General features: G+C 41.8%; 2 protein-coding genes across 2 annotated transcripts; one reads left to right on the top strand and one right to left on the bottom strand.

The window, feature by feature from the left end:
• Positions 1-468: 468 nt before the first annotated feature.
• Positions 469-5,824, top strand: casq2 (calsequestrin 2; the record flags this gene model as incomplete). The annotated part of the gene is made up of 11 exons (XM_079231041.1): positions 469-705; positions 2,514-2,598; positions 2,751-2,851; positions 2,948-3,059; positions 3,387-3,460; positions 3,533-3,663; positions 3,782-3,827; positions 3,927-3,981; positions 4,780-4,880; positions 4,971-5,045; positions 5,123-5,824. The coding sequence occupies 11 exons, from the start codon at positions 469-471 to the stop codon at positions 5,375-5,377; spliced, it is 1,272 nt and encodes a 423-aa protein (XP_079087167.1). The 3' UTR covers positions 5,378-5,824.
• Positions 5,825-8,670: 2,846 nt separating this feature from the next.
• On the bottom strand, positions 8,671-20,889 carry LOC306747938 (vang-like protein 1; the record flags this gene model as incomplete). Its single annotated transcript, XM_079231045.1, has 9 exons — positions 8,671-8,931; positions 9,227-9,461; positions 10,173-10,323; positions 11,801-11,836; positions 12,596-12,729; positions 13,421-13,596; positions 13,760-14,188; positions 19,857-20,025; positions 20,819-20,889. 9 exons carry the CDS (start codon positions 20,887-20,889, stop codon positions 8,671-8,673), a joined length of 1,662 nt encoding a protein of 553 aa, XP_079087171.1.
• Positions 20,890-21,169: the final 280 nt, after the last annotated feature.

The raw sequence follows: 21,169 nt of genomic DNA, 5'->3' as shown, positions 1-21,169 counted from the left end.
GAGCAAGAACTGTACTCACTACACCCCCATCCCCGTGCTATCTCTCTTTCTCTTGCAGCTTTATTTTTAGCATTCAAACAACTGGTCTCCTAAAAATGGGCCTGTCCTGCACAAGTAGTGGTAGAGGAGCGCAGCTATGTATGGTATCCACCCCCCCGGCACCTCACAGTCCCAGCAGTACTCCTTTGGTCTTTGTGTCTGCAGAGAGAAGGCGTGAAGGAGGGATCACAGGGGACAAACAGTTGCTCGGCCCTGAGGATGCTTGTTGAACTTGGATTTGTCTGCACAGTTCGGGATGCTTGAGAACTACAATCGACGGACCAACTTTTACCTCCAAAGCTTACTGTATCATTTCCTACATTTCCCTATCCACAGGGCTTGGGTGACCTTTTCGATTGTGCAGTTCTCTACGGTGAATCTAACACCAAACTACAGCAGACGTTCTGGGCTGTGTGGTTGCTGGGGACCATGCTCTCCCTTTGCTTGTTCCTGCTCCCTTGCCTGAGCCTCGTGCCGCTAGCTCCGGCAACAAAGGGCCTTGAGTTCCCACGATATGACGGGAAAGACCGCGTTCTAGACATCAATGACAAGAATTACAAGAAAGCCTTGAAGAAGTACAGCATGGTATGCATGTTCTACCATGGGCCCATATCAGACAGCAAGGAGCGGCAGAGACAACACAAGATGACTGAGTTGGTGCTGGAGGTAAAGTATAAGAAGAGGAAAACAAAGTAGTTAGAGAACAGATGCGTGGCCACATTTAGGGAACAGGTCCGAGGGAGATGAGCAGTGATGACGTAAAAAAGATCAAAAAAAAGGACAGTTGTCGCTTCAGGAGACGTAGTACAGAAAGATAATGGAAAGAATATGGTTTGTTGTGTTGGCAGTGATATGAGGGAAAAGACCAATATCACATATTTAGAGTGCACTGCCCAAATAATCAGACAGCCAACTAGTAAGATAAAAAACTCCATCTTAATATGTATGTTTTGTCAAGGTCAACGAGTGTAGCATTTTCTCCATGGGTGCACAATCGTCCAGTGAGATGCAGTGCTGTCTCTTAAGGTTACCTCTGTTGCTTTAATTCAATGTGTGCCTTAATCTCTTAATTTTCCCTCCGGCTTTCCTCTGTTGGCAGAAATAGGCCAAGAGCTCATATGGATTGTGTTTTAGAGCAATAAATGTGAAGAACACAACTCACTTCTCCTGTTTTGTCGTATTTTTGTTGACTTTGGTAGTCAAAGCAAAAGTAAACTTGAAGTTGTTTTGTAATCAGTCTTGGTTAGCCAACTGGCTAATCATTGATAGATTAAACAAATCTCTTTGTTTGAATCCCACACAGACGGAAACAGTGTGCACTGCGTCCTGTCTCATGTTACGCATGGCTCAGGGTTAGTTGCTCTCTGGTCTGCTGAGGGTAACCTGAGCCCAGTCGCACAGTCCTGATATTAGCTTTGCTTATTTGACAGCACAGGTGGGCCATGTTACTATACAGTTATTCACTCCTGTTCGAGTTAAAGTTGACAGTACATATTTGCTAATTGGTTCCAAATATCTAATCACAGAAGGTTTTGCAGCCTTACAACCTGTGTGTGTTTGCTACTGTAAAAACATGATTCCTCTCCTCTTCATCTGCTCTGTATGTTACTGCTCATTCTAAGGTAAAGAAAGCAAAACAATTCTTATTTTCAGGTGATTATACAAAAAAAAGAAAAAGCGTACTAATATTATATTCCATTTCTGCCAGTAGCCCCTCTAAGTGCCACACACTGTTCCTTTAAATGTCCCATGGGGAGTTTCCTTAAACACACAAATGGTGGTATTGTTTACATCCCTGTTTGCTTACTTCTTCACTGCCATTGTTGGTTTATTGCTATGTTTGTTTGTACGTTACCACGGCCAACTGTCAGTAGCATAGCCTAAAACTGATGGCAGGCTAGAATCTCATGGCCTGCACCCTCACATGCATGCATGAGTCTTTGTGCAATGTGCAACAAACAGGGACTTACTTGTGAAAAACCTTGCTGAATGGCTCTACTGGTAATCCTTTAATACAACCAGAGCTTTTCCCTGTGCATTGAAGACCAAACATACATGAACGTCATACTTTATATAGGCCTGCTCTATTATTAAGATAATTTCCGGCAGGAGATTCTCCCTTAACCTACAGTACTTCACAGAACAATTGCCTGAACTATTACTGTAGCTTTGGCTATATTTAGATTCAGGCAGCTTGACTGATTATGTAATTGTGTCTCCGTGGCCCCTGCAGCTTGAGTACCTCTGTCATATTACCAACTTTGGTATTTTTTTTCTTTTTCCGTTAGACCTTACCTAACACTGCAGTCACACTCCTATTCTTTTTTTTTTATTCACAAAATGTGCCCCAATTAATATTTCAACTAAACTGGGATTTTGTTCCAAAACTACAAAACCAAAATCAAAAATCTTCTTATGTGTTCAGTCCTGTTCTTGCTGTTTGTTCCTTCATGCTCTCTTTCTTTTGGCTGCAGCTTGCAGCTCAGGTTATGGAGGAGAAAGACATTGGTTTTGGAATGGTCGACTCCCACAAAGATGCAAAAGTGGCAAAGAAACTGGGTGGGTATATAAATAGAGCATAACCTCTATCCGATTGATATTTGCAAGTCCTGAGAGACGATTGCCTGTATCACAGATTTATTGAAGGGCCAAATAACCTTTGGAGCCGTCTTTAAATGTATGTATTGATATCTAATTTCCTTCAATCACAGGCCTGGAGGAGGAGGGCAGCGTGTATGTGTTCAAGGCCGATCGGGTGATTGAGTTTGACGGCTTGCTCTCTGCAAACATTCTGGTGGAGTTTTTGTTGGACGTGAGTAGACGGATTCTGAGCTGCGAGCACCAATCAACACCAGACTTGACACAGTTACAAGCTCACCCCAGCACTTCTCCGTCTGTATGTCTCTAGCTGCTCGAGGAGCCGGTGGAGGTGATAGATAATGCTCTGGAGCTGAAAGCCTTTGATAGGATGGAAGGAGACATCCGGATCATTGGTTTCTTCAAGAGCGAGGAGTCTGAGCGTGAGTGTGTGGGCCTGTTGGCATGAATGATATGCTTTTATTCATATTTCTAAACACAGCTCTTATTAGCTGGGTTTATGATGCACTCTCTGTGGCTCATGTCCTTGATAATGAGTGCATTTTAACCCCCTTATCTCCACGGATTAACATATCCATTTTTATCACTGTTGCACACACAGCTGCCACTGCCTGCTTCCATCTCACGTGCTGTGGGAGAACTGAGTCGAGAGTAGTTTACATACAGTGATGAGCTGCAGCCACATCCCTTCTGACCGGTCAAAGTTCAGCTATTTCTACTTATTTCTCCCTGTTCTCTTTCATCTACAGACTATGAAGCATTTAAAGAAGCTGCAGAGCAGTTCCAGCCCTACATCAAGTTCTTTGCCACATTTGAGAAATCTGTAAGTAACATACAAACTAACAAATAAATGGATGCATTGTTGGTCTTGAGGGATCTGTCTTCGTTACCTCAGGTGGCCAAGGAGGTGACCCTAAAATTGAATGAGGTGGATTTCTATGAACCCTTCATGGAGGAGCCAGTCACCATCCCGGGCAAGCCTCACTCGGAGGGGGATCTGGTCAAATTCATAACTGAACACAGACGGTAAACAACGTTGAATGAAATGCTCAGACAAATGTGTATTTATTTAACCAACTTCTTTCTTAAGGTCTATTGTATGAACAAATACTTTAACATGCAATGTTTTTTTCTGTGCCATCAGACCAACTCTGAGAAAGCTGCGTGCAGAAGATATGTTTGAGACCTGGGTGAGTGATGCTTGTCCGGCTGAAGATAACATAAACAACTTTGTATTCTATTTACAATAACATACCACATATGACTTGTATTTGTTTTCTTCTTCTCAGGAGGATGACATTGAGGGCATCCATATTGTGGCTTTTGCAGAGGAGGAAGACCCTGGTAAGGGCATGCTACATGCTGTACCACTATTTGTTAGCTTATTGGATTGGAAAAATTAGAACATATTTGATCGAGACACTGGAGTGTTACAGCAAATGCTTGGTTACTTATGGCGTTCAATCATCAATCAATCAAATTGATCAGACTTTATTTGTATAGCACCTTTCAGGTTAATGACTGATAAGTTAATGATAAGACATAATAAATAAACAATGAGACAACAGGAGGGGAATGCCGCGAGGAAAAACAATAAACCAGATGAAAGACAAAATCATTTATAAAATAGATTGAAAGCAATACAACATTGTAAAACGAGAAGATTACAAATGGAAGATAATAAAAATGGAAGAAAATGTAATTATCAATTTAGAAACTGACACACAACTATAATAAAGCAATCGTACTTATTCACATACTTTGTGATCGATACCCTTCTCATGTTTGTAGGCTTAATATGAGTCTTGAGCCATTATGGAGATAGCTTAGCTCAGCATAAAGAATGGAAACAGGGGGAAATACTTCATTGTGTCCAGCTGAGAATAAAACACAATTCATGTGTTGGGTTTACTCTTCTTCTTTTTTTAACAGATATAACAAACAATATATAAAGTGTTTATTAGTGAGCTTTAGGGGTGCTCGTAGGCAGATGGTGTTATCTTCAGACAAAGGCTAAACAACTAAACTAAGCAAAAAAAAGCAACAAGAATATTGCTCTAAATGTCAAATTGTGTTTTTAAATTGTTTGTTCTCTCTCAAAGTCAATACTTAGCAGCAGAGTTTTGTATCAATTGATTCCAGATGGTTTTGAGTTCTTGGAAATCTTGAAGGAAGTTGCCAGAGACAACACCCACCTACCTGAGCTCAGCATCATCTGGATTGACCCGGATGACTTTCCTCTGGTGAGCTGTCAAAAAAACAAACATGGATAGATTCATCTGACACGCTGCAGGTCTGATGTGATCCTTTTGTGTTGTTGTGACCGCCTTCAGCTGATCCCCTATTGGGAGAAGACCTTCAAGGTGGACCTGTTCCGACCACAGATTGGAGTCGTCAACGTTACAGATGTGAGTCCCTGACAACCTGCCGACCGGCCTGACGTGACATGAGTGTTGTGATGAGTGTGACCTCTGTCTGTGAGCAGGCCGACAGCGTGTGGATGGAGATGGAGGACGAGGAGGATCTGCCCAGTGCACAGGAGCTGGAGGACTGGATTGAGGACGTGCTCTCTGGCAAAGTCAACACTGAGGATGATGATGATGGTGATGATGATGATGATGATGATGATGATGACGACGATGACGACGAAGATGACGAAGATGATGAAGATGATGACGACGAAGATGACAATGAGGATGATGATGATGACAATGACGACGATGACGATGATGATGAGTAATATGATGAGCCTAATCCTAGTAAATGTTGTTTTTGCTTCAGGATTAAAGTTTAACATGGATCTCAGACAAACGATTGTACTGTAAAATAACTTTTTACAAATAAACAATAGAATTATTTATAATAATAATAATAATAATAATAATAATAATAATAATAATAATAATAAGACATCTATTTAATATCCAAAAATGTTAAATGAAAAAGGATTACACTTTTTTTTTTGACAATGTAAATAAGCCTCAAATGGGTTTGGGGATTTCAAATAAAATATGGGCCAGACATTTACCTCACATTACACACGACAATCAATTATATATCTATAAATAACTGCTAATAATAAAGGCCTGTCAATATCAAACATCTGTCATCTATCCAATTCATTTCTTCTGTACGTTGTGAAAAACGTAATCCTCAAGAGAAACATTACTGACTTACTCCAACTGTGGAACGGCAAGTACAAGTACAATAAAACTACCTGCCTATACATTTGAGGAACTTGTACTCCTTGAGTCTTTCCATTGTATTCCACTGTATACTTTTACTAGTATGGGTGGTATAAGTGGTATGAGTGGTATGAGTACCTTGCATTCCCGTTTGCTTTTACTCACCACCCTCCTTGCCGGTAATACAACTTAAGATTCGATGTACGGTTTTCCTTCTGTGTATTTTCTGTCTAGGGGTTACAGCTTTGAAATAGTAAAACCACATGCTGACAGTCTCCATTTACAATAGCAAACCTTGTATCTCTTCTTTCATCTACTTCCTCTATCTCCATCAGCTTTATTTCTCACCTGAAATAATGAGGAAGGCAGCAGCTGCACACAGAGATAATGTCATCACACCACTGGATTGACTCTGGAAAGCTCATTAGAATGCTAATTCCTCCTGTTTCTCTTCCTCTCTTGCATTCCTGCACTTTTACTTTGCTTTGTAGCTTACTCTTTTCATTTGTTACTCTTTGCTCTCTTCTTGTCTCCCTTTGCGCACACAATGAAAGAAAACACAGTTTAAAACAACCAGGAGATTTCTTGATATATCCATCCATCCATCCATCCATCTATAGATAGATGCTGTGGAACCAGGACATATTCGTGCAGCTTTATTGTACTGGTGGTTAACGTCATTCTGATCCAGAAAACACATATTGGCACATATTTTCAGTCAATAAAGAATCCACACACAGCAGAGAGGCAATAAAGGACAATATAATTAGAGCATTTACCCAGTAACGTCATGAGCAGGTCAACTGGTGAAATATATAGTCCACTCCTAAATGTAATTACTGCTAATAATCTCATGCTACTCCACCATAAACTACCTGAACTAATCACAGCCTGTGATACACATCCACCACAACAGATAACTTTCACATCATTGCTTAGTTGTCTGGAGAGCAATCAAGACTCAAATAAACTGCCTGTCAACGACAACGCTCAGCTTGCTGCGTTTTTCCTCAACAGCAGACACTGTCAAGAAAACAAGACCAAAGAATCCAGAACTCTAAACTAAAAAGGCTACTAAAGGCTGACTTTTCTTACAGTAATAAAGCAATTGACACACTCAATCATTATTACATAAAAATACAGCACTCAAACGCCTTGAAAAGGTTGATACAAATATTTATTTCATTTTACAAATGTGACTTTGACACAGCTCCTGTGATTTTACATGTTCTGTTGTATAAAAGAAGACGAGGACAAAGCATTTGGAAAAGCAACCTCTTTTCTTCCTTATGTTCCCTTTTCTTCTTATTTCCTCATTCTCTCACTCTCTCACTCATTCACACATTCAAACAACACACACACGCACACACACGCACACACACACACACACACACACACACACACACACACACACACACACACACACACACACACACACACACACACACACACACACACACACGACTGCACATGTATGCTGAGCACATCCTAACTATAACTGAGGCACATGTGTAGTCAAGAACTATTTGCAACCATCAACACTCTAAAAGCCTAAACAAAACTACACCATCAGTGACCACAGTAACACTTGTGTGGATATAAATTTAACAACGTACCAGGCCTCATAAATACAAAGGGTTTTAAAAATACAGATCAAATACTCACACAAATTTGATTGACGCGCAGGACAGTGTTGCTGTTCCAGTAGCCGTAGATAGGTGGCAGCAGTGGGCCACTGGGATAAAATACTGGAAGCAGAAATACTGACACTGGGTTGAGTTAATTTACACTTGATATAAACATTTGCCAGCATGAGATAAGTGACTATTAATTTTGATGAGAAAGTTGGAGGGTCTTAAATATTGTAAAATTTCTGAAGTAATATTCCTTTAGGTTATGCATGGTCTTATGCTGCAGGATGTATATTATGTGGATGGGGCTGTAATAATACATCATGATAATATCTCATGATGAATCAAGGTGAGAAAAGGAGAATATGTTTTGGAATTAAACAGCACAAAGGTGCCGGTTTTAACACAAGATATTAAAGGTCATCCACATGAGTCTCAAAGCCGTCCAATCATGAAGCCGACAAATAGTTCAGTGCATACCGCGCACACTTAACTGTACATACATAATAAGAAGTCACATGGGTTTGTTCACAATCTATTCCCTAGACCATCCATATGCAGCTGTACTGTGGTTGGCATTCAGTCCCATAAATTCCAGTGATTTTGACATTTACAAACATGTCTTCATGTATTTACAGTCCATTTATCTCCACAAATACAGACAAGGTAAAATAACTTCAACAAGGTACAAAAAAAAAACATTCAAGCAATGCAAAATGTTGATATAAAAAGTCTGGAGAGATAAAGTATATTCACATATAAATACTGTACATACATCTGTAATATGGGATATTTAAATAATTGTTGCTGAGACTGAAAATGGTTGCGGGTTATATCAAATATCCTGGTCACTATAGTAACGCTAAGGAGAAAGTGTACACTACACTCAATACACAAGTTGTTTTCTTCCTAAATCAAACACACTCCTCCTAAATCATGAACTCCCCTCCATGAAGGCTCACACTGGCACATGCAAATAAAAGGAAGAACATTTGTGAAGGTCGTGCACAGAGGAACACCTGAACTGGATATTCTCTCCACTTTTCTCTCTTTTACTGCTTCCATGTCGACCGTGACAAAGACAAGGACACAAAGATACTCTATGTGAGGAAATGACATACACATAAGTAAAAAAAACAGTACAAAAAGTTATTTTTGAAAAATTCTGTTGAAAAAGTGTCCCGTAAATTCCAGATCAGCAGCACTGGTCCACTGTGTTAAACGGAGGTTTCTGATTGGAGCAGCAGTATAAACTTGTGAGACTTGGGGTCGATGTACTCTTCAGTCAGCCGAATGTACGGGATGCCCTTGATGGTCACGGCTAAGCTAAAGTCAAGACACTTCAGTAGGAACTCTGACCCCTCCTTTACGCCGCCGGTGACAGAAGCCTCGCTGACCAAAGTCCACTGGTCAGCCATCCAGCGCTCAGGGCCGTACTGCAGGGTCGGACCAGGGGCCAGGTAGGCCTCAAGGAAGGCCTGGACACACAGACACAGACAATGACACTCCGTGTTCACCAAGAACATCACTTTTTGATAATCTATTAAATGGTTATATTTTCAGTCGGCATTTGCATAATTCTGTATTTGTAATTGCAAAAACAACATGATACTCCTATATTGTTGAGATCTGGAAAAACATGGAGATTTCTCTTTTTGTGGAGTGCCACTATCTTAGGTTACTGATTTATGTGGCTTGAAATGTTTACACAAAATGATATTCTGACATTATAATTTGTCAGTTATCTAGAGAGAGGTTCAAAGCCAAACTCACCTTGGGACTCATGTTATTGACGAGGCAGAAAGCGAGGTGCTTCTGGATGCTCTCCATGCTGTGGCAGTGCTGCCTCCTGGTGGTGCGGAGGTACTTCTGTAGGGCCCGGGCCATAGAGGGAAATATAGCCAGAGCGGCTTCACGCACATCCATGATGTCAGACGGTGTTGCGCGCTCATCCTCTTTCTTCATCCGGCGGACATGAGTGAAGGCCTCCTCCACAGCCACCACTAGCCTGGCAAAGAGGTAACATACACACAGCAGTTAGCTTGAGGCAGCTAGTGCAACTGTTAAGTCCTTTTCAGACATTGGAAGACATAATACAGCTGGCTTCATCTCATGTTTTGGTCATTACACAAAAGTGTCTGTTACATAAATGTTCCTTGCAGCTTTATTACTTGATAGTTATAGAAAGCAAACTATTTTCAGCTGTTGTAGCAATTGTGAGTCTGATGGATGCTCACTTCTCACTTGTACATTTTCGAATAGTATAGTATGTGTATGTATATATATATATATATATATATATATATATATATATATATATATATATATATATATATATATATATATGGTATAAATTAAAGATACAGTAAGTTGGGACCGGATATTTATATATACATCTTATTTATATATTGTTTTTATATGCCCAACTGCATGAATTCAAATCATAAACATGAGGAAGGGAGACTGCAGGTTTAATTAAAAATGTTGTACAAGGGTTTTAACTTAACTGTTCTTCTGCCAAGAGGGGAAAACATTTTTAAAGACTAATCTGACAGTAGAGGAATCCCTACAATGCCTTTAAACTGTTGTTTTCAGACAGATATGTCAAAAAGTCATCCCTAAAGGAGGCTAAACGAGACGTACCGAGCTGCATGTCTGACGGAGTCTACAGGTCAGTTAGCTGCCCTCCCACATGATGGCGGTTGTTCCTGTGACTCACCTCGCTCTACGTTTACGGACTCTTCTCTCGTAGTCGGCCTCTTCGTAGTACAGCTCATTGTGGGCGCTGTCTTTGCGTTTGGCGGCAGCTGTAACCATGGCTCGTGACTGATTCCCATTACCAGGCTGCGCTCCTGCCGTGTTCCCCGGGGCTGCACCGAAAGGGGAGGACAGAAAGCAAATTGGCTATATTAGTTTGAGCAGGAGAAAATAGTACCTGGCCCCACCAGTTTCTCTGATTAATGGACTGTATCTCAATCTGAATCGTGGAGAGAAAAGGTCAGATGGGAGGACAGCTCAACTATGAATCAGCCTCTTCAGTATTACGTCCATTGTATAGTTTGGAGAAATATTTGAGTCTTGTTAATTGTTGTTTCTTATCTGGGGCATCCTGCCAATTCATGTGTCTCAGTCACAGAGAATGTTAATTATAGAACTGAGAAAAGAAGAACATTCCACTGGAAGCATCTATGTTTCTCTGATGCAGAAACCTTTATATTACAGTGGAGATGAAATATTCATTATTTTACACTTCAAAGGCCATATTTCTCGTCTGATCTGTGAATTTACTGGTTAGTGTGACGAACTCATGAAGCTAATGGAGCTTGTACAGCAGTATATTAGAGTTCCTGGGGTTTTATTGTGGGGGAGTAAGGTCTGGTACATATTAATGAAGATCAGAACAGTTTGGGGGAGGTTATAGAGAGTAAACGCTGCAGGTCCGGTAAGGATATACATCATTAATAATCTGATCTGCATACATGTGTTCATATGTGTGTGTGCAGGTGAGAAAGAGATGCTGAAAGTCGCAATAAAATATTGGATGAAAAACTATTCTACTGTATACTGTGGATAGAGAGTGCCATCAGAAAATTTGAACAGAAAGAATTGTAAATATTTCCATTCAAAATATGGGTAAACATAAGCCTCTTTAAGTTTCTGGCCTACATATTAATGCTATGAGTAGAGCAACTTTGAGTGATTGTGAACAAGAAAGAGAGGGGGGGAGTTGAAGCGAGTGCAAAATGAAAAGAATGAAGAGGAGGGGCACGAGGCGAGCTGGAGACGGGCTGAGCAGGAGGAAGGAGAGATGTGGGAGTATGTGAGGAATGAGCGTTACTCTGATGAATTATTTAAGGCCTGAAATTCCACGGCCCCCTAGAGGTCTCTGCGCTGCACTTTGATAGGGAGGGGGGTGGGGTGGATGGAAGGTGCTATGAGGACAACATATCCCATACTGCATCCCTGCCATAGATCACCAAATCCACTGTGCTGTGTAGCGGGCGGGGATTTATGGGTCGTGAGTAGAGGAGCATTTCAACAGCAGGAAAGAGTGCAATATGTGACATTACACGGTGTGTGTATGTGGGTGTAGGGAGGCAATATATCAAGAGTATTGTAGCGTCACAGTTGGAGTGTGTGTGTATGTGTGTGTGTGTGTATGTGTGTGTGTGTGTGTGTGTAGTAGTAGGAGTGCTTGCCACGAATGCAATATACAATATATACATTATGTCAGGGGCGGAGGCTTCAGAGTGCTGTAAAGATGGAGGGATCTGAACCGTGAAATTAGTGGCTTCCTGTGATAAAGTGCTGTGTGGAGTGTTGTTGAGGACCTTTATCTGTACTTACTGTCCAAAAGGTATTTTCTCAGTTTGTTTTTAAAAGCTGCTCATGGAAGAGATGGAGATGGAAAAGCAAACATCACATGAAGAAAGCAGAAGGAGCGGAGGTTGTAGTAAACCAGGGTCCTGACATACAAAAACAAGACTTTGACTGTGGCTTAGAGCCAACGAATAGTCAGACTTCCGATAGACGTCTCGATGAATCTGTTGCACAAAACTGTCTAGTTCTTGACTATCTTAAGTCTTATTCGCAGGGTCAGAGGTGCGATATCAAACCGCTCAGCTCCCTACACTCCAGCAGAAAACATTGCAACAGTTCCAAGGACTACTTAAATTCAGTGAAAAGTGTAACAACACAAACATTTCCGGAAACATAAAATCTCGACAGTGAGATGTGGCTCAGTGCATCTGCTACTTGTCAGTCAGGCTGCGGGTAGTTTCTTTGGGTAAACAGAAATGACTGGTGACGTCCTCACTGCTGCATATTTCAAACTGTCCACCTTCTTAGTACACAATATGCAATATTGTTAGAAAAAAAACAATTATGATTGACGCTTTCCAGCTATTTTGTCGTTTGGTGCCACTGGTCAGCAGGTGTCCCTGCTTGTTACTATGGAAACAGGGCTCTCAGTTCAAACTGAGTCTGAGGGTGGCGAACTCTTTAGGCTTAACATAAATTGGTCTTTGCATATGTGAAACTGTTGAGAGTAGACTAAGTAAAACTGGACCCTGGGAACCAATGAAACAACAGAAATCCCCTAAAATATAGAAGGTACATATTTGAAAAGAGGAGGCGACTAACCGTCCACGTTGTAGACCTTCAAGCCGGCCAGGTGTTTGGCAGCGCGGTGTTTGGAGGCAGAGAGAAGGGCTGGGTTATGGAGTGGGAAGTCTCTGTAGTAATACTCCAAAATGGACAGAGCAGCCTTTTGAATGCTGCATGAGATGAAAGAGAGACAGAGAAGGTAAACTCGAATACAGAAGAAGCACAATTTACATCACGGCTGACACTATCTGTGTTATTATACTGCTGCTTCATTTGATTTTTTTTTTTTAGCATCGCACTTCTATAACATTGTCAGATGTGTTGATGACTTGTCGATGTGTGAAATTTAATACAACATGTATCCCTCGTCTGTTCATGCAAATAAAAAACCCATTACATTTTTCGCCTCATCATACAAACCGTATCTAATTAAGGCAGTTGTCTTATAGATATGTTGCAGTCATATACTCGATCAGTACAGGAATAAAGTAAGACAGCCATAGGGCGAGCGCCTGTGTGCACTTTGTCATCCCTCCTCTCATTTTATAGAACAGCTTGCCTAGAGCCAACTAGACGAGGAGGCTGATGAGTAACTCAATTACTGCCTGTGCCAGTCTTCCCTGTGGATGATGGGACGTTACACACATGCTTCATCAGTGTATGACTGTGACCAAGTGCCTGTGTGTGTGTATGTGTGTGTGTGTGTGTGTGTGTGTGTGTGTGTGTGTGTGTGTGTGTGTGTGTGTGTGTGTGTGTGTGTGTGTGTGTGTGTGTGTGTGTAAATGTGTACCGTACAGATGGGTCATATTCACATGTATTTATAGTTTCTTCTTTAATCCTCCTACTTCACTATATACATACCTGAGCTGCCCTATGTTGTAGTGACGTGTCTCTCCGTCTGTGGAGCGAAGGACACGCACGCTGTAGCAGGGCTGGAGGTGTCGGAGCTCCAGCAACACCACGGCCAGGTAGTGGACAAACAGCTGGGAGTCCACAAGGGACACAGCAAACTGGACAATGCCGTGGTAGTCCTCATCCTGCTTAGACACATGACCGGTTTACTGAAAACATTTACTGTAGGATGAAAAACTATTCTTTCATTGTATTCCACCTATGTTTAACCGTTATTGAGCTTAATAAACTTGTTTTCAAGAGCAAGATAGGCAGCAACGACAAGTTACAGACAAATCTCGAACCCACCTGTGCATCAAGGATCCGGACCCCAAAGAAGAGCCAATAAGACATGGTAAGCAGGAGTATGAGTGTGGTGAGAAAGGCGCGGTACACACACACTCTGGGAAGGCTTGCACGACCCGGCTTGAGAAACAAGGCCCACATGGCCATGAGGAGGATGAGGAGTTTGAAGGCGATGGAGAGGAAGAGGCCCTCACAGGCCGCGCCACAAGCCTGCAGCCTGTCTGGCCACATTAGAGCCGGAAGAAGCAGGAAGGCCAGGGGAGTGGCCAGCACCAGCAGCCCGACACATAAGCCCACAGCCACGGGAAGATAACGTCGGAAGCCTTCGGTCCGATCATGCAACCCCTTCCCAAGTCCAACCACTTCCTCCTGGGAGATACTGAGCTCTGAGGTGCCTGTGACTGCGGTGGTGGTTTCCCCCCAGTTATCATCCTGAGGGAAGAAAGAGAGAAAGGCGAAGGAGGAGTATGTTACAAGCCATGGCTGTATATTTAGAGAGATAGGATTGTCTATGTTGGCACTTAAAGGGTTGATTCGCCCAAATTACACAAAAGAAAAATGTAAAAATGCATTAACTGAGGTTTTTGGCCATGTGGCATATTATCTTGCCTTATTAAGCGAACAAATCAGTTTCCTTTTCATCCATCCATCACTGTGCAACGTGTAAAAATTCATAGGAATGTCAGTTTGCTGAAAACCTACCTACCTACCTACCTACCTACCTACCTAACTACTACCTACCTACTTACCTACTGCATCTGGATACAAGGTGGATCAGAGCATTGTTTTGGAAAACAAAGCAATGAACTAGAAGATGGTAAAAGACTCCAAAGAGCTAAGGGACACAGTTTTCAGTTATAATTCTCTGTATGAGTAATACATTACCCATAGTTATTTGATCCACTGAAAGCAGTGGATAAAAATAGTGGCCAGTGCAGCTTTAAATGTCAATGTTGTGAGCGCAAACAAAACACATTCTGTTCACCTTTTGGAATTGGGGTAGGGAGGAAAATATCAGATATCAAAACTATCTGCATTCCTCGAAACCCCAAGTGGTACCTTTGTCATTTTTAAATGGCGGACAAAATAGACAAAGCAAAGTGAGAAACTGGCAAATTAACTGGTAAATATAAACCTGCATCTGACATGCAACAATGCCTCCATTATTAAGACTACCGTCTTTGCACGAGCAATCATGGATTTTATGCACCGCAAATCACACAGCTAATCCTTCAAGCTATTTAGAGATGTTTCATTTTCTTGGAGTTTTGCCTCATTATGACAGGCCTTTAAAGTCCCATTGAAGTAATGCAGACTGACAGGTTGGGAGTGTTGTAAAAAGGAAAAAGATGCCACACACACACACACACACACACACACACACCACACACACACACACACGCACACACACACACCACACACACACACACACACACACACACACACACACACACACGCACACACACACACACACACACACACACACACACACACACACACACACACACACACACACACACACACACACACACACGTACAAGCTGAAGCTTTCCAGGCCCATCATTGCAAATTAGAGTCAATTATTTTCTTCTTTTAGCCAGCAGGGTCATTTTTAGCATAAATATTTCCAAGGAAGAGCGACAGGGAGTATAAATGAATGACACAACTGCTCTAAAGAGGTATTTCTTTTTTTATATGTGTCTGTGATTAATTCAAGTAATTAGCAATTCATTGTTCCCCAGAGTGTCACCGCATTGTATATCTCCCCAATACGACCAATCACAGGAACGCAGCTGCAGAGACAAGGATGAAGGCTAGAAAAAAAGACAAGCTGAACAGATAAGCCTTCATGGCTTCACACACACACACACCTAAGCACATCAAACAGTCTGTAAAGCCCAAGATAGAGCCACAAGGGCCTGCTCTAGCTGCTGGGAAAGCAGACACGCTGTGGGTAACGCAGACAGAAGATGGTTAAATCTCACCGGTCTAGAGTGTGTATTCCACTGTAAATTGTGCTTATTAAGAAGTTAATAAAACCTTTGCAGATTAAGTGAACCCTGCTGCTGTTTGTGGAATGTGAAATATGAAATTGAGGTGGCGTTTGCATATTTCCAATCAGGAAAATGCAGCATGAACACGGTGCATAAATATGAATTCAGTCCTCCATTGCTGTTCAAAGCTAATTAACTCCACCATGCTGGAGGAGGGGATGCCAACAGGAGCCAGAAGATAAATGAGCAGGAGAAGAGGAGAGGGAGGGAAAGTGAGAGAGGGAGGGTGGCAGTAGTTTAAGGTGTGGAATAGAACTAAGAAAGGCGGTGGGGGAGGGTCCAGAAGCAGCATTTCATTCTGGGTATCTGCCTGCCAGAGTAATGTGTGAGGCCAGAGGTCAGCTAAGTGCAGTGTCAACTCCATTTAGTATCCAATCTCATTTCTAGTCCTCTTTCACTCTCTCTTTTAACACGGTCCAAGGGAACAAGTGGGAATTCAAAAACCATATCCTATTAAGTGTAATTATATATCAGTTTTGGAGCTGCTCTTGACAGCATTTAAAAATCTTTAGCAGATAAAGTTTGCTCAGTTGACGCTGTCTTCTAGATTAACCAAAGGGAGCTTAAATTAAATTTTTGCTCAATTTTAGCCCTCTGTCCAGAGAATACCTTTTTTTTAAATCTCACCCAATAAATGACCGTTAGAGTGGAAGCTGCATGTAATAATGTGGACATTTTTGCAATCATAAAATCTCAGTGATTGGAGCTGGTTTGTTGTTTTAAAAGTTATTACTGACCCAATATCAGATCAGAACTGTACATTGGTTCTGTTGCCTGACAACATAAGCAGAACAATATGCTTATAAGTGACTAAATCTTGAGTTTGGTTGTACTTACAACACAGTGGGGGGGATTATAGAGCTCAAGAGAAGCTAAGAGTCAGAGTTAAACCAGAATGTTTGTGTCACTGATCACCAGATGTCAGCTCGGAGGCACAGTTTTGTTTTTTGCTGGCTGAAAGAGGAGGAAGACATTTTATTTTTTCCGTTATTTTTTCAAAAATGACCAAAATGGACACCTGGTTAGGCAATAGCGTTTTTGCAAGGAAGTCATGTTGGAAAAGTAGGAAAATCACAGCTGTAAATAATAAAATAAATGTCTGTTATCCGAGACACTTGAATATTAAAGAGTAATTGTCAATGGTATTGGTAACAGCTGTACTTTTTGCGACATACATACATACAAAGTCATTAAAAATCTTTAACAGTTTACGTAAATAGGCACAGATGGTTTATACGCGGACAAGCGTTCATACTCAAGTCTCCTCCAGTGAGAGAAACAGTGTATCACTTACCGAGCTAATACACGGTTAAAACCAGCCATTAAGTCTCAGTGGATTAATCCCAAAGATTAACGCTCCACTAATCAGGCCCGATCTCTACACATACAGTAAAGCGAGGAGAAAGAGTAACTGAGCGGGAATGAAACAGAGAAGGGTTACAGAAGAGGGAGGGGGTAGCATGACTGCTGCTGGCTTGGCAGTCTTTTCATCTGGCAGGGGTGAATATGGATTATGGTTAGGCCTGTTCCACCGTCCCAAAGCACAACAACACAACAACATACTGATTAACACACACCAAAAAGTCTGCCAGATACCAAACACAATAGCTAAGCCCCGATGGCGGAGGTTAAAATGACATTTACACATTGGTGTGTTTGTGAGCGTATTAGTGACACTGTGTGTGTGTTTGTGTTCAAGTGAGTCGTAGGAGCCACGGGACAAAAACAAATGGTATTAGAATAAAATGTCTGGCAGGTATCCTACAATTAACTCCATTCTTTTAATTGTGTTGGTTATTTTTTATACATAAAAAGCTTCAAGCGTTGTAGATATGAGTAGGTGTTTGCGTACAACTATTCATTGAAAAGGGCAAAGAGGCAAAGTGTGAAATGTGAAAAACAAATGTGCTTCTCCTCATACGTTTTGGTATTTTTAGAGCTAACACTGTGATTTGAATTCACTGCCTTCCGGCACAAAATAACAACGTCTCACGAAGCAGCATTGGACAGTCTCAGTGACAGCCCTGGTGCTCTCTCTATGACTCACACACACACGCACACACACACACACACACACACACACACACACACACACACACACACACACACACACACACACACACACACACACACAAACACACACAGAGGATGTGGTCCAAGACCGTATCCTTATGTCATAGGCATCCGTGTAAACACAGAGGATTATTCATATCAGCTTTCCCCAAAGTGGCGTTTGGCTGGATGCTAAAGCTAATCTCAGTCTGTGGGAATGTCTCTCTGCACTGGAGCCCGTTAGTGTGACAGCACCTCTGCCATCTAACAGAGCTCTCCCCCAAAAAAACACTGGCTGGGGTGGACTTTGGTGGTGGTAATGATGATGCTGCCGCTGTGCCATTTGGACATATTTGTCTGAAGGGTGAATGCAACACAATGGCAGGTTACCTTACACTGTGGACAATGGACATAAATTACAAGCTGACAATCTCATGACATCGTGGAATGTGGCTGCCCAGCCAGAAGGGAATGCAGAGCAGAGACAGCAAAATAGGTCAGACCTCTCCAAAATTGTCAGAAAGTCTGGCTGAAGGCATGTCCAAATTATATTCACATTAAATAATATACTCTATGCTCTATGCAGTACATCTTTTACAGGCAGCTTCAGACCTCAGATACACACACACACACACACACACACACACACACAGACACACACACACACACGCACACATTCTTCTTTTTTCTCTTACACACAAACCAACATACACAATGACAAAATGGGCTCTTTTCACTATATATTTCAAGTAGGTCAGAGCCTGTGAATGTAGCCTAAGGCAGAGTTATTTCTAAAGAGAAATAACTATTTTCCCCTTGATTTTGTAGTTTTTTTCCCAATTTATTTATTTTTACTTCCATTGCAGCTCATCTGCATTTCAAGGAATACACTGACATTTGGGGAAATGTGTTTTCTTGCTAAGAGTTAGATGAAAAGATCGATAAAAGTCTCCCATCCGTCCGCTAAATATGAAGCTGGAGCTAGGAGACAATTCGCTTCCCATACAAACTAGAAACAGCCTGGCTCTGTCAAAAGCTATAGACAAAACAGCTACAAGCACCTCTATAGCGCACCAATCAACATGTCATATCCTGTTGGTTTAATACACACAAAAAACAAGATGTAACAACAAGTTGCTGTTTTATTGGGGGTTATGCGGGTAATTGAACAGTGACAGCAGTGACTCCAGGAAGTTCTGCTTTTGGCAAAATATATCGTCTGGCACCCCATGTAAAACTACAACTTTTTGTGCAGATTATTAACAATAAATTATTATTGGATTTTGTAGGTGCTGGTGTGTGGATTTATTTTTTCCCTTTGGGACAGAGCCAGACTAGCTGTTTCCCCCTGTTTCCAGTCTGTGAGCTAAGCTATGATAGCCAACGCTGGCTATAGCAGACAGACAGTGTAACCGATCTTCTTATCCAACTCAAAATAAGAACTACGTTAAATAATGGTCACCAGTTAAATGCATCTGTAATCTCTGCGGCATCGACTTAACTACATATGTATTCTGTCTTTGAGCTGCATTATCACAGCATTTTGCTTCCCTGTGTTTACTTAAAAACCTATTTTGCTTGCAGAGCTCAGCAAAATCAGCTTTATGGAATGACTGATATCAATTTGCTGTGCTTTCAAAGTGATCATGCATGACAGTTATACACAGTATCACACACACAAACACACACAGACACACACACACAGTAACACAATGTTGTCTGTATAAATCCGTCCAAGCCTACAAGATGGAGTCTAATCCTCTGACCTATTTGATCCCTTGTCACCATTGTTATTATGTGTCAGGCGCTTTGGCAATGGGCAGCCAGCTGCTCTGAGGACGAGTTTATAAGGTCACGGAGCTGAGTTCATACTGTAGAATGGATTACTGGCCCTTCTGATTTGTTTCTGAAGGAATAAATGACTTCTCTAAAAAACAGCCCATCTTTGATCTTGGACGCGTGATCAGTTCCATGTAGACTTCCATGTAAAATACCTGGGCGTCATCTTCCTGTTCTGCTGTTGGTGTAGGTTCTCCTGGCAGCGGCTCTCCATTGTGAACGGGGGACTCCTGGGAGGGCGTGTCAGGGGGGTTGATGACGACGGACCTCTCAGAGCGAACGCTGTCTTTACTGCTGGCCTTGTGCCGCTCACGGCTTCGATCGCTGGAGTTGAACAAACAAACAGGAATATAGACGCAGGAAGTTAAGTTCATTTGAACATAGTCTCATGTGGTTATATACTTATTATTGATTAATCTGGAGATCATTTTCTTGATTAATAATTTTGTCTATAATTCTCATACATGGAAAGCTCAAACCATGAATGTTTGCTTGATATATGACCAAAGAATCAATCATTAAAATATCTGCACAAACATTTTCTATCGATCAAAAAATCTGAATCGATTAATCATTTATTTTAATTTCAAAACGCAAAAGCAAAATACACACACAAAACAAGAGCTGACACAAACAGGCCAAATGATTAATCGACACATAAGGACAATAACAGAGTATTCAATAGTGAAAGAAATAGCTAGCTGCAGCCCTATTGGGCAAAACACTGGTGGAAAAGGGATATAAATGAATACAGAGGAGTGGACAGAACAGGACTCCAGTGATTCTCTCATTTGCAGAAGAGGCCATGTAAATCAGTGAAATAGGCTAGAGTCACTCAGCTGTGACGACCCTAATCCACAAGCTCTGTCTGTCTCAATCTCTTGCTTCTCACTTTTCTGACTCTCTCTGAGTCTGATTCATTTGGCTACAACCAACACAACCAAACTGAAAACAAACACATCAAACTCAATGTGTGCACAGAAGTAATTACATGAAATGCAATAGCAAAAGCTGCTGCGAGAGATGCAGTTTGTGATAGAGCAGAACTCTGTGTAACGGGAAGGAAGACATGGACGGATGCACAGTGGAGAAGAAGGCGGCCGGACAGGAGACATACCCATGTCGGTTTGATCTCCCCGAGCGGCTGGAGTGATAGGAGTAGCCCGAGTGGGTCGACTCAGTGTCCATCCCAACGCAGTTCAAAGCCGGCAATTGGCCGGGGGGATGAGGAGGTAATTGTCGTGTGGCAGAGAGGGTAAGTTGGCAGCGGTACTCAGGAGGAGGAATGGGTTGCTATAGAGACGGGCCTCAGGAATCCACAGCGACGGACAACTACCCCAGATAGCTGCTTCAGGAGCCACATTGACCTGCAAGAGGAGAGATGGAGGGAAAGAGGCCTGCATCAAAACATGCAATATTCAACAAATAATGCATTAGATCAGTGGTTCTCAAATGGTGGTGCCACCCT

This window comes from Taurulus bubalis, assembly GCF_910589615.1.
Source record: "Taurulus bubalis genome assembly, chromosome: 15".
Taxonomy (NCBI): Eukaryota; Metazoa; Chordata; class Actinopteri; order Perciformes; family Cottidae; genus Taurulus; species Taurulus bubalis.
This window is presented reverse-complemented; position numbering and strand designations above follow the sequence as displayed.